Source organism: Pseudophryne corroboree, chromosome 2, assembly GCF_028390025.1.
Source record: "Pseudophryne corroboree isolate aPseCor3 chromosome 2, aPseCor3.hap2, whole genome shotgun sequence".
Lineage (NCBI taxonomy): Eukaryota > Metazoa > Chordata > Amphibia > Anura > Myobatrachidae > Pseudophryne > Pseudophryne corroboree.
Genome location: NC_086445.1, coordinates 96,701,993 through 96,716,554, shown reverse-complemented (window position 1 = coordinate 96,716,554; position 14,562 = coordinate 96,701,993). Strand labels below are relative to the sequence as shown.

Genomic DNA, 14,562 nt, shown 5'->3' with positions numbered 1-14,562 from the left:
CTTCCGCAGGTCGACCTCATGGCGTCGAGGCAGAACCACCAGCTGCCAAGATATGTATCCAGGACAAGGGATACTGCAGCAGAAGGAGTAGATGCGTTGACACTTCATTGGGATTACGAAATGGTTTACATCTTTCCACCCTTCCCACTCAGACCAAAGATACTGAAGAGGTTGAAACGAGAACGAGTGTGGGCGATTCTGATCGCTCCGGATTGGCCACGCAGGAGTTGGTACTCAGACCTACAAGGGTTGCTGTCGGGAGATCCTTGGCGGTTACCTCAAAGAGAGGACCTACTGTCTCAAGGACAGTTTCTTCACCCAGACCTGAACAGACCGCGTTTGACGGCGTGGCTGTTGAAACCAGGATCTTAAGGAACAGAGGAATACCTAGAAGAGCTATTCCTACAATGATTGCGGCTAGGAAGCCGGTGACAGCTGGGCATTACTACAGGATTTGGAAGAAATACATAGACTGGTGTCAGGAACGTGGATGGGATTCGAAGACCTTCCACTTATCCAGACTTTTACTCTTCCTTCAAGCCGGACTAACCTTAGGTTTACGGTTGGGATCTCTGAAGGTTCAGGTGTCGGCTCTTTCCATTCTTTTTCAACAACGGTTGGCATCCTTACCAGAAGTTCAGACCTTTTTACAGGGGGTGTTACGGATACAGCCCCCTTTTCGTTCCCCCACGGCACCATGGGATCTAAACTTGGTGTTAGATTTTTTGAGATCACATTTATTTGAGCCGTTACCAAGGACAGATCTAAAATATCTTTCTTGGAAGGTTACTTTATTGCTAGCTCTAGCTTCGGCTAGGCGGGTCTCTGAGTTAGGAGCCTTGTCGTGTAAAATTCCCTTTTTGATTTTTCATGAGGATCGGGCAGAACTCCGTACAAGAGCAGATTTCCTCCCTAAGGTTGTTTCGGGTTTTCATGTAAACCAACCAATTGTGGTCCCATCCTTCAAGGATCTAGCGGATGGGGATGTGTCCTTGGATGTTGTCCGAGCTTTAAGGGTGTATGTACAAGTTACATCGTCCTTCCGAAAGTCAGACCATTTGTTCGTACTTTATGATGGACCAAAGAAGGGTTGGCCAGCTTCTAAGCAGACCCTGTCTCGATGGATTAGACTTGCCATTAGGCAAGCTTATATTGCCTGTGGTAAACAGGTTCTGTTGCGGACGAGTGCGCATACTACTCGATCAGTGGGTGCCTCCTGGGCGGCTGCCAGAGGTGTTTCCACTTCTCAACTTTGCAGAGCGGCGACATGGTCCTCAGCCCACACGTTCGCGAAATTTTATAAGTTTGATACCTTTGCGTCCGAGGATGCTAAGTTCGGACGTTTGGTTTTGCAGGCAACAGACAACACTCCCACCCTGGGAGATAACTTTGGGACGTCCCCTAATGTCTAAGAGGAACTCCAGTGTCCCCTAGTGGATGAAAGAGAAAAGAGGATTTTGGTACTTACCGATAAATCCATTTCTCTGAATCCTCTAGGGGACACTGGACGCCCGCCTCTGTGCTGTCAATCCTGCTGTGTTTATAGTTCTTGTTCATACAGTTCGTACAAGCAGTGTTGGTTTTTCGTTTAAAGAAGTTTCTTGGATACTGTTTGGCATGTTGTACGGTTCGGTTCCTCGCCATAGGCTCTCGTATCGTGCCCTCGTCTCTCAGTCAAAATTTTCAAACCTGAGGCATGAGGGGCGTGAAGGGGGAGGAACCGGCTGTGCAGACAATGCAATTTTTTTTATGTTGTGCCACACCTCCGGTTGCAGGCTTCACACCCCTAATGTCTAAGAGGAACTCCAGTGTCCCCTAGAGGATTCAGAGAAATGGATTTATCGGTAAGTACCAAAATCCTCTTTTCTGTCCACTGTAAATGCAGTGTCTATTGCTAAACAATATAACCCATACAGTAGATTATAATGATATTAGCAATTAACTAGAAGAGTCCACCACCACATACAGTAGATGTCACAGAGGAGGTCCAAGTGGGAGGTGTAGGGAACTTAGTGCCACAAATTGCATCAGTGTGGCCCATCTCTGCTGTGATCCAGGACATCAGGCAGCAGGGTCGTAAAAACACAATACCCAGCGACTCGTGTTACTAAGTGCCCGGATCGTCCAATTCACTTGATGAGTGCGAGGATCCGGGAGGCTGTCTACTCTCCCGCAAGTCTGGGAGGTCTCCCTGGAATTCAGTAGTTACCCAGACATACCAGCATAGTATTCAAGTATGTATTTGAGTGACGTCTGTAAATATCTCTAGAATCTTTGTTAGGAAGAGATATATCTTTGTAATACACATGTTCCAAGTACAAAAATATACAACTGATTACATCAATACATTATAGAGATAAGCGTTTACACGTTTTGAAATAATTTTAGCAAGACACATTCAGTGACTACTCCTGATACAGGTCTGGCTCAAGGGCAGATTCAGCACAGTGGACGCACTGAGACGCCACCCCAGAGGAGGTGCAGTGTATCCGCTGCTGGGGACTGGTGCTGCGTCTTACGGAGCCTAGCCCAGGCAGCACTAGACTCTTCAAGTTCCAGGTAGATCAGATGTGGCATGGGCCGGGGGTGATCCTATAGACGGTGCCTTATGGAGATATAAACTTTTACTGCACAACATAGGGCACATTTATGAAAATAATGGTGCCCTGGGAACTGTACAAAAAATAAAGTATGATAACCTACAGCAGACCAGCAGGCATTTGCTTTCATTTTCTAAACTACAGTATAGCAGACAAGTCTCAGCACCTGATTGGTGGCTGTCGGTGACATCACATTGTGCATCAGTAATAAATCCCACTATCATGGTTTAGTGAAGATGTTTATCAGGATAGGGGGGAGCAAGTAAAAGTGCTTACTTAGAGTAAAATAAGCAAATAATGGTCCTGTGAAGCCATCTTCAGATGCCTGGTCCTTTAATGGTGATAGCAGAGGCTCCAGTTCCTCCATAGTATATAATCCGGGGACCTCACCTGTATAAGAGAGAAACGTGAGTCGCTGGTTATATGAGAGAAGGAAACGATGAAGAAATCTGCCATCCAAGTAAATGCCACCATCCAAGATTATTCTAGCAATACACAGCTTTTAAGACAATATGTCCCCTTAATAGGACACGTTTTTCTTTGTAAAATAAAATGTCACACTGGTAGACCATTGGTTACATGTGAGACTCTAATTCCTCTTGCACAACTGGAGATGTAGAGCACAAACTGATTAAAACCCGCCAATAGGCTTATTAGGAGACATTACATAACCCAGACATAGCCATACATACCGGTGTACATTAATTTAGGGCAGCATTTTGAAAAGAAGGGGCAATACTCTTCCATAAAACATGAGACTACAATATGTGTCACAATAAACATACAGTAACATAGTAACATAGATGGTTAGGTTGAAAAAAAGACAAAAATGTCCATTGAGTTCAACCCATAATGCAAACGCAAATCTGACTAACTATAGTTTACTAAATGATCCGTATAGAGTACACTGTGTACAGTATACCTACGCTCTTCAGTATGGCCGTGGCTATACTAGATTTGGGCAGCTCTGTTACTGATCTTACTTTAGTGGCAGTGATAGGGTTAATCCCACGAAACATCCTACATTCTAAAACAGGTCAAAATCTAATCTAAGACCAATCATGATATACAGATGGGTCCACGGTTATCTTGACTAGTTTTCTGCGCCTAGGCACAACATGATTTATTAGCATAAACCCTTCATCTATTGTTCTCATTTGCAATACAATACAGAGAAAAATACAGCAGGGGATTAAGTCATTACAGCAGGGGATTAAGTCCGACTGGCCAGGCTCAATTAATCCTATTAAAGGTCAAGATAAAGGTGAACCCATCTGTACGTTATGATAAGAACTTACCGCTGATAACGGTATTTCTCCTTAGTCCACAGGTTCCACAGGATACATTGGGATATGATGCAGCGACAGCGGATTTGCACCAAATGGTCAAAGCTTTTCGGCCTCCCAGCATGCAACGGGCTCATCCGTATAACCCCGCCGCCTGGCTCAGGCAAATCAGTTGCTTTCCAAAGCTCAAGGCAGGAGCATCATAGAGAGCCCTATTCAGGCGAGAAGAACACACATGCACACCCGTCCGTACAAGAAGGAAGAGGTTAGTGAGAAAAAGGATCCTCAAATCAGGTGCGTCAGGGTGGGATCCCTGTGGAACCTGTGGACTTAGAAGAAATACCGTTATCAACGGTAAGTTCTTACCATAACGTATATTTATCCTGCAGGGTCGTATCCACAGGATAACAATGGGATGTCCCAAAGCAATTTAGTGGTGGGGACACTCCTGATTGGACAGGAGAATCCTTGGCCCGAATTCAGCATCCTGAGAGACAAAGGTATCAACGGCATAATGTCTAATGAATGTGTTAATGGAAGACCATGTGGCTGCCTTACATATCTGTTCTGCTGAAGCACCACATTGTGCTGCCCATGATGGACCTACCTTACGAGTAGAGTGAGCAGAGACATTATCCGGAACAGGGGGATCAGCTTGAGAATATGCTTCTGAAATCATCATCCGAAGCCATCTCGCCAGTGTCTGCTTATCAGCAGGCCATCCTCTCTTGTGAAATCCGTAGAGAACAAAGAGAGAATCTGTCTTTTTGATAGCACTGGTACGATCTACAGTATGCAGATTCTTAAGGCATGGACTACGTACAACGATTGATCTCCCACAGAAAGGTCCGGCCCCTGGGTAGCCAGGAGTACAATTTCTTTGTTAAGGTGTAATTTAGACACCACCTTAGGAAGATACCCAGATTTAGTTCTGAGAACTGCTCTATCTGGATAAAAAAAAATCAGAAAAGGAGGATGATATAACAATGCCCCTAAATCTGAAACTCTTCTAGCTGAAGCAATAGCCAGCAGAAAGAGAACTTTAGCTGTCAACCATTTAAGATCCACTCTATTAAGTGGTTTAATTGGGGCAACTTGAAGGGCCTTTAGAACTAAACTTAAGTCCGAAGGCACTGTAGGAGGAACAAAAGGAGGTTGAATGCGTAGCATTCCCTGGAAGAATTGTGCACATCCTGTAGGTTGGCAATTTTCCTTTGAAACCACACAGCGAGTGCTGACACTTGCACTCTCAAGGAAGCCACACTTAAACCTTTATCTATTCCTGCCTGAAGGAATGCTAGGACTCCGGAAACTCTGAAAGACCTAGGGTCAAATTTCCGTTCACTACACCACTGAATATAGGCTTGCCATATTTGGTGATAAATGCGAGCCGAGGAAGGTTTCCTTGCTCTGCGCATTGTTTGAATTACCTGTTGTGAGAATCCTCTTGACTTCAGGATAGAGGTCTCAAGAGCCACGCCGTCAAAGACAGTCGATCCAGATGTCTGTGATAACAAGGCCCTTGCATCAGTAGATCTGGACGTTGAGGGAGTAGGAATGGGGCATCCATCAACATCCTCTGCAGATCTGTGTACCAATGTCTTCTGGGCCAAGCCGGAGCTATTAGTATAAGGGCACCCTTTCCTTGTTTTACCTTTTTCACCACCCTGGGTAACAGGGCGATGGGAGGAAACACATATGCCAGAAGAAAGTCCCATCTCACCAACAGGGCATCCACAAAGTTGCCTTTGGGATCCTTTGTTCTTGATCCGTATGCAGGAACCTTGTTGTTCTGACGGGACGCCATGAGATCTATCTCTGGCAACCCCCATCTGTCGACCAGGATCTGGAAGACTTCCAGGTGTAGAGCCCATTCATTTGCGTGAATGGTGTGCAGACTAAGAAAATCCGATTCCCAGTTTATGACTCCTAGGACGAACACTGCGGACAAGGCTGGAAGATGAAGTTCTGCCCACTTTAACGTGTGACTTCCCTCTTTCATTGCTTTTTGCCTGTGAGTTCCTCCCTGATGGTTGAGGTACGCTACTGCTGTCGCATTGTCTGAGCGGATCTGAACTGGTTTTCCCTGAAGGATGTCCTTTGCCTGATTCAGTGCCATGTATATGGCTCGGAGTTCCAATATATTTATTGGCAGGCAACTTTTTTTCCTTGGTCCACTGCTCCTGGAAGCAAATCCTTCCTGACACTGCTCCCCAGCCCTGAAGGCTGGCATCTGTTGTCAGAATTTCCCAATCTGATATACAAAAGCGTTTCCCTTTGTTCAGATGGGATGTCTGTAGCCACCAGGCTAATGACCTCCTTACTTCCCAAGTAAGGACCATAGTATGCGTTTTTATTGTCTGATGAAAACCATTCCATTTGGTAAAGATCAGATGTTGCAGAGGCCTTGAATGGAACGAAGCATACTTTACCACGTCGAATGTTGACACCACCAATCCCATCACACACACGCATTGCTACGTGAATGGATACCTTTCGACTGTGTAGCAGCTCCTGAATCCTTAACTGAAATTTGGATATTTTGTTCAGCGGTAAAGTTACTCTCTGAAGACTCAAATCCAATACAGCCTCAAAGTGAGTCATCCGCTGGGACAGGACCAGAGACGATTTTTCCCAATTTATGAGCCAACCGTGCTTCTGCAGACACTCTATTGTCTGTTGCAGATGACACAAAAGCAATTCCTGAGACAGTGCCAGGATTAAAACATCGTCTAGGTATGGAAAAATTCTTATCCCCTGCTGGCGGAGATAAATTGCAATTACCAGCATAATCTTGGTGAATACTCTGGAGGATGTGACCAATCCGAATGCCAGGGCCTGGAACTGAAAATACTGTTGGAGGATAGCGAACCTGAGATAGCGCTGATGGGACAGGGCTATAGGAACATGTAGGTAAGCATCCTGGATATCAAGAGATACCATAAAATTCCCTGGCTCCATGGCCAAAATGATGGAACATAAAGTCTCCATATGAAAACGAGGCACCCAAATGTACTTGTTCAGCATTTTGAGATTGAGTATGGGCCAGAACGACCCATTTGGCTTCTGAACTAGAAACAGGTTGGAGTAGAAACCCTGTCCTCGTTGTGCAGGAGGAACTGGAATGATTACTCCAGACTGAAGCAATTTCTGAACTGCCTCTTGCAAATCCCCCTTCTTCCTCATCTTCGTATGCAGAACCAGAATGTAATGAGTTTTCCTCCTCCAACGAATCCTCATCTGAAACATGTGTAGACTGTGAAGATGTTGTTTCTTGTCTATGTGATTTACTTACCACTGGCTTTTCAGCCTGTTTCTGTTGAGGGGCTACTGCTTCCCCTGCTGGAAATGATAAACCGCAGGTGGAATGCTGCATATAAGGGTTAATAGTGTAACCTATCCCTGGTACAGAAGTTGGAATTATCCGCTCAGCTATACTGGATAATGTCTGTGCAAACATAGCCCATGGGGGATCAACTTGCACCTGTGTCTGCCTTCAATTTTTCAAGACACCTTGGTGAAAGCTAAAACAATTTGCACACAAACCATCCTGAACCAGATCCTGAGAGGTTTACCCAGCTTTGCATGATAAACATAACATGAGTGTTGGTGCTGCTGTGAGTGTATTTTCCTCACCTTTGCCGCTCTTAGACATGATAAATAATCAAACACTATCACAGTGTACTACACAATTTGTGACTGAAATCACTTTAAGATATGTTAAAGTGACATACAATCCGACCCTACCCTGCTTAGCACCAGTAATGAGGATCGGAATAGACAGAAAAAACTGATTGATTACTAGTGTGATTGCTGACTTTACTATAATTCTGTCACAGGTTATACATTAGTATAATAAGCAATATGAGCACATAATCAACTACAGATACATTTCAAGTATGTAGGAGAAACATATTACTGCATTACCTTATATAAGTTTTAACCATATTCAGACGCACAGCGAAAGAAAACAACAGTAATATTTATCAGACTCATATGCATTAGGCACTTATCCAACTATTCGTACTCAAAGGTAGATAAAGATTTAGGGGGTCATTCCGAGTTGATCACACATAGCAACTTTTAGCCGCTCGGGCGATCAACTAGACGCCGCCTATGGGGGAGTGTATTTTAGCATAGCAGGGCTGCGATCGCTTGTGCAGCCCTGCTATGCTAAAAAAAGTTTAAAGCAAAACAAGAGCAGCCCTATACCTACTTACCCTTTGCGACGGATCCAGCGATGGCGGGCCCGGATTTGACGTCAAAAATCTGCCCTCTAAATGCCTGGACACGCCTGCGTTCGCTGGACCACTCCCGGAAAACGATCAGTTGACGCCCCGATACGCCTTCCTCCTGTCAATCTTCTTGCGGTCACTGCTGCGACCGCTTTCCTGGTTTCCGGCATCGTTGCCTCGCGACGGCTGTTTCCGGGTACTGAAAGTGCGTGCGCAGTGCGCAGTCCCGAACCGTTCGTACCACAGCAAAGAATCGCTGCGTGCGAACGGGTCGGAATGACCCCCTTAGTGCTGTATAACCCGTACTCAGTAGAGTGGGATACAGGGAGACTCACCCCGCTTACAGAACTGATCAATACGTTTGCGATCCAGTGGATCCAGACGCTATTAGTGTACACCACCGCTCCGTGAACCTATAGTGAACACAGATGCCCAAGTGAACACTGACGCACCAGTCAGACAGCCGCCTATGCTGGACTGGGTCCCCTTAGTACACAGCTTATCAGACGGAAGCAGGAAAACAGTTCATGGCGGAGACTCAGAGAAAACTGGTCATGAACCGGGGGTAGGGGCGACCAGGGGAGCGTCTAACTCCCCACTGCTGACATCAACCCTAGGGATCGCGGCCTCATGCTACCCCTGGAGCCTATGATCCCTAAGGCTTAGAGCTGGGGCACTGTAGGTGGCAGCCGCATCAGTGACTGTTTGGTAGTCTCCTCCCAAAACAGTGCGGCTGTGTCCGTGTTCCCCCTCTAAGCAGGACCGAAGCCTTACCTTCTTCCCGTTCCCCGTGCTCCGGACACAGCCTGGTAACGTCTGCTGAACTTGCTGGTTGATCCGACACAGACGCCCACCGAAACAGCACTGTACTCGTTGGTAAGCATTGTCGCAACCCGGTGGGGAGTTGTTGGAGCGACTCTTTCTAAGGTACGTATAATACGCTGTTTAGAAAGATCATTTAGAAAAAAATAGGATTTTAATTACCTACTGGTAAATCCTTTTCTCGTAGTCCGTAGAGGATACTGGGGTTCCATTTAGTACCATGGGTTGTAGATGGGTCCACCAGGAGCCAAGGGCACTTTAAGAATTTGATAGTGTGGGCTGGCTCCTCCCTCTATGCCCCTCCTACCAGACTCAGTCTAGGAAACTGTGCCCGAGGAGACGGACATACTTTGAGAGAAGGATAGTGGTGAGATTCCGAAACCAGCACACACAAACAGAGGAAAGCTAAGCTAACCCAACTTTAAACAGGAACAGCAACAGCTGAACCAACAATACTTAACCAAGTAACAGTGCAGGAAGAACGAAGCACTGGGCGGACGCCCAGTATCCTCTACGGACTACGAGAAAAGGATTTACCGGTAGGTAATTAAAATTCTATTTTCTCTTACGTCCTAGAGTACACTGGGGTTCCATTTAGTACCATGGGGATGTACCAAAGCTCCCAAACCAGGTGGGAGAGTGCTGAGGATCCTGCAGAACTGGTTGACCAAACTGAAGGTCCTCAGAGACCAAAGTATCGAACTTGTAGAACTTAGCAAACGTGTTCGAACATGACCAAGTAGCTGCTCGGCAGAGCTGTAAAGCAGAGACACCCCGGGCAGCCACCCAGGAAGAACCCACCGACTTAGTAGAGTGGGCCTGTACAGATTTTGGAACAGCAAGCCTGTCGTGGAATAAGCATGCTGGATAGTGAGCCTGATCCAGCGTGCAATTGTCTGCTTTGAAGAAGGACACCTCATTTTATTGAGATCATATAGATGGTCATTCCGAGTTGTTCGCTCGCTAGCTGCTTTTAGCAGCATTGCAAACGCTAGACCGCTGCCCTCTGGGAGTGTATCTTAGCTTAGCAGAATAGCGAACGAAAGATTAGCAGAACTGCTACTAAATAATTCCATGTAGTTTCTGAGTAGCTCCAGACCTACTCCTAGATTGCGATCACCTCAGTCCGTTTAGTTCCTGGTTTGACGTCACAAACACGCCCTGTGTTCGGCCAGCCACTCCCCCGTTTCTCCAGCCACTCCTGTGTTTTTACCTGGAACGCATGCGTTTTTTAGCACACTTCCTGAAAACGGACAGTTTCCGCCCAGAAACACCCACTTCCTGTCAATCACACTACGATCACTCGAGCGTTGAAAAAACGTCGCTCGAGCTTGTGTAAATCTACTAAGTTTTGTGTTAAATAACTAAGCGCATGCGCATTTTCTACCTAATCGCTCCGTCGTGAAAAACGGCTACGAGCGAACAACTCGGAATGACCACCATAGGACGAACAGCGAGTCATACTTTTTTTGTGATGAGCTGTCCTCTTTACTTATACCTTCAAAGCCCTCATAAAATACAAAGATTTTGAAGTAGTGGAAGTGTCGGTGATAACCGGAACCACAATATGTTGGTTGATGTGAAATGTAGACACCACTTTAGGAAGAAATTGCTGACGAGTTCTGAGTTCAGCTCTGTTCTCATGGAAAATTAAATAGGTGCTCTTGTGAGACAAAGCCACCAGCTCCGAGACACGTCTTGCTGAAGCCAAGGCCAACAGTTTGACAGTCTTCCACGTAAGATATTTTCTCTGACGTCCTAGTGGATGCTGGGAACTCCGAAAGGACCATGGGGAATAGCGGCTCCGCAGGAGACTGGGCACAAAAGTAAAAGCTTTAGGACTAGCTGGTGTGCACTGGCTCCTCCCCCTATGACCCTCCTCCAAGCCTCAGTTAGATTTTTGTGCCCGAACGAGAAGGGTGCAATCTAGGTGGCTCTCCTGAGCTGCTTAGAGTAAAAGTTTAAATTAGGTTTTTTATTTTCAGTGAGTCCTGCTGGCAACAGGCTCACTGCATCGAGGGACTAAGGGGAGAAGAAGCGAACTCACCTGCGTGCAGAGTGGATTGGGCTTCTTAGGCTACTGGACATTAGCTCCAGAGGGACGATCACAGGCCCAGCCATGGATGGGTCCTAGAGCCGCGCCGCCGTCCCCCTTACAGAGCCAGAAGAGCAGAAGAGGTCCGGAAAATCGGCGGCAGAAGACGTCCTGTCTTCAATAAGGTAGCGCACAGCACCGCAGCTGTGCGCCATTGCTCTCAGCACACTTCACACTCCGGTCACTGAGGGTGCAGGGCGCTGGGGGGGGGCGCCCTGAGACGCAATAAAAATACCTTAGATGGCAAAAAATACATCACATATAGCTCCTGGGCTATATGGATGCATTTAACCCCTGCCAGTTTTTTCTTAAAAAAGCGGGAGAAAGGCCGCCGAGAAAGGGGCGGAGCCTATCTCCTCAGCACACTGGCGCCATTTTCCCTCACAGCTCCGTTGGAGGGAAGCTCCCTGACTCTCCCCTGCAGTCCTGCACTACAGAAACAGGGTAAAACAAGAGAGGGGGGGCACTAATTTGGCAGATAAATCAATACAGCAGCTATATAAGGGGAAAAACACTTATATAAGGTTATCCCTGTATATATATATAGCGCTCTGGTGTGTGCTGGCAAACTCTCCCTCTGTCTCCCCAAAGGGCTAGTGGGGTCCTGTCCTCTATCAGAGCATTCCCTGTGTGTGTGCTGTGTGTCGGTACGTTGTGTCGACATGTATGAGGAGGAAAATGGTATGGAGGCGGAGCAATTGCCTGTAATAGTGATGTCACCCCCTAGGGAGTCGACACCTGACTGGATGGTCTTATGGAAGGAATTACGTGATAGCGTCAGCACTTTACAAAAGACTGTTGACGACATGAGACAGCCGGCAAATCAGTTATTACCTGTACAGGCGTCTCAAACACCGTCGGGGGCTCTAAAGCGCCCGTTACCTCAGATGGTCGACACAGACCCAGACACGGACACTGACTCCAGTGTCGACGGTGAGGAAACAAACGTATTTTCCAGTAGGGCCACACGTTACATGATCACGGCAATGAAGGAGGTTTTGAACATTTCTGATACTACAAGTACCACAAAAAAGGGTATTATGTGGGGTGTGAAAAAACTACCCGTAGTTTTTCCTGAATCAGATGAATTAAATGAGGTGTGTGATGAAGCGTGGGTTTCCCCCGATAAAAAACTGCTAATTTCTAAAAAATTATTGGCATTATACCCTTTCCCGCCAGAGGTTAGGGCGCGTTGGGAAACACCCCCTAGGGTAGATAAGGCGCTCACACGCTTATCAAAACAAGTGGCGTTACCGTCTCCTGATACGGCCGCCCTCAAGGAACCAGCTGATAGGAAGCTGGAAAATATCCTTAAAAGTATATACACACATACTGGTATTATACTGCGACCAGCAATCGCCTCAGCCTGGATGTGCAGTGCTGGGGTGGCTTGGTCGGATTCCCTGACTGAAAATATTGATACCATGGACAGGGACAGTATATTATTGACTATAGAGCATTTAAAGGATGCATTTCTATATATGCGAGATGCACAGAGGGATATTTGCACTCTGGCATCAAGAGTAAGTGCGCTGTCCATTTCTGCCAGAAGAGGGTTATGGACGCGACAGTGGTCAGGTGATGCGGATTCCAAACGGCATATGGAAGTATTGCCGTATAAAGGGGAGGAGTTATTTGGGGTCGGTCTATCGGACCTGGTGGCCACGGCAACGGCTGGGAAATCCACCTTTTTACCCCAGGTCACCTCTCAGCAGAAAAAGACACCGTCTTTTCAGGCTCAGTCCTTTCGTCCCCATAAGGGCAAGCGGGCAAAAGGCCACTCATATCTGCCCCGGGGCAGAGGAAGGGGAAAAAGACTGCAGCAGGCAGCCTCTTCCCAGGAACAGAAGCCCTCCCCCGCTTCTGCCAAGTCCTCAGCATGACGCTGGGGCCTTACAAGCGGACTCAGGCACGGTGGGGGCCCGTCTCAAGAATTTCAGCGCGCAGTGGGCTCACTCGCAAGTGGACCCCTGGATCCTGCAGGTAGTATCTCAGGGGTACAAATTGGAATTCGAGACGTCTCCCCCTCGCCGGTTCCTGAAGTCTGCTTTACCAACGTCTCCCTCCGACAGGGAGGCGGTATTGGAAGCCATTCACAAGCTGTATTCCCAGCAGGTGATAATCAAGGTACCCCTCCTACAACAGGGAAAGGGGTATTATTCCACGCTGTTTGTGGTACCGAAGCCGGACGGCTCGTGAGACCTATTTTAAATCTGAAATCCTTGAACACTTACATACAAAGGTTCAAATTCAAGATGGAGTCACTCAGAGCAGTGATAGCGAACCTGGAAGAAGGGGACTATATGGTGTCTCTGGACATCAAGGATGCTTACCTCCATGTCCCAATTTGCCCTTCTCACCAAGGGTACCTCAGGTTTGTGGTACAGAACTGTCATTATCAGTTTCAGACGCTGCCGTTTGGATTGTCCACGGCACCCCGGGTCTTTACCAAGGTAATGGCCGAAATGATGATTCTTCTTAGAAGAAAAGGCGTCTTAATTATCCCTTACTTGGACGATCTCCTGATAAGGGCAAGGTCCAGGGAACAGTTAGAGGTCGGAGTAGCACTATCTCAAGTAGTACTACGACAGCACGGGTGGATTCTAAATATTCCAAAATCGCAGCTGATTCCGACGACACGTCTGCTGTTCCTAGGGATGATTCTGGACACAGTCCAGAAAAAGGTGTTTCTCCCGGAGGAGAAAGCCAGGGAGTTATCCGAGCTAGTCAGGAACCTCCTAAAACCAGGCCAAGTGTCAGTGCATCAATGCACAAGGGTCCTGGGAAAAATGGTGGCTTCTTACGAAGCGATTCCATTCGGCAGATTCCACGCAAGAACTTTTCAGTGGGATCTGCTGGACAAATGGTCCGGATCGCATCTTCAGATGCATCAGCGGATAACCCTGTCTCCAAGGACAAGGGTGTCTCTCCTGTGGTGGTTACAGAGTGCTCATCTCCTAGAGGGCCGCAGATTCGGCATTCAGGATTGGGTCCTGGTGACCACGGATGCCAGCCTGAGAGGCTGGGGAGCAGTCACACAGGGAAAAAATTTCCAGGGCTTGTGGTCAAGCATGGAAACGTCATTTCACATAAATATCCTGGAACTAAGGGCCATTTACAATGCCCTAAGTCAAGCAAGGCCTCTGCTTCAGGGTCAGCCGGTGTTGATCCAGTCGGACAACATCACGGCAGTCGCCCACGTAAACAGACAGGGCGGCACAAGAAGCAGGAGGGCAATGACGGAAGTTGCAAGGATTCTTCGCTGGGCGGAAAATCATGTGATAGCACTGTCAGCAGTGTTCATTCCGGGAGTGGACAACTGGGAAGCAGACTTCCTCAGCAGACACGACCTCCACCCGGGGGAGTGGGGACTTCACCCAGAAGTCTTCCACATGATTGTGAACCGTTGGGAAAAACCAAAGGTGGACATCATGGCGTCCCGCCTCAACAAAAAACTAGACAGATATTGCGCCAGGTCAAGGGACCCTCAGGCAATAGCTGTGGACGCTCTGGTAACACCGTGG

The 14,562-nt window shown here is 47.3% G+C and overlaps 1 protein-coding gene across 3 annotated transcripts in view; it reads right to left on the bottom strand.

Moving 5' to 3' along the window:
* DYNC2H1 (dynein cytoplasmic 2 heavy chain 1) overlaps positions 1-14,562 on the bottom strand; it is a 1,021,614-nt gene that overhangs the window by 664,881 nt on the left and 342,171 nt on the right. For all 3 annotated transcript variants that reach the window (XM_063951545.1, XM_063951543.1, XM_063951544.1), the window contains exon 51: positions 2,877-2,990. In XM_063951545.1, the coding sequence (XP_063807615.1) occupies positions 2,877-2,990 (114 nt within the window). The remainder of the gene's footprint in view (positions 1-2,876; positions 2,991-14,562) is intronic.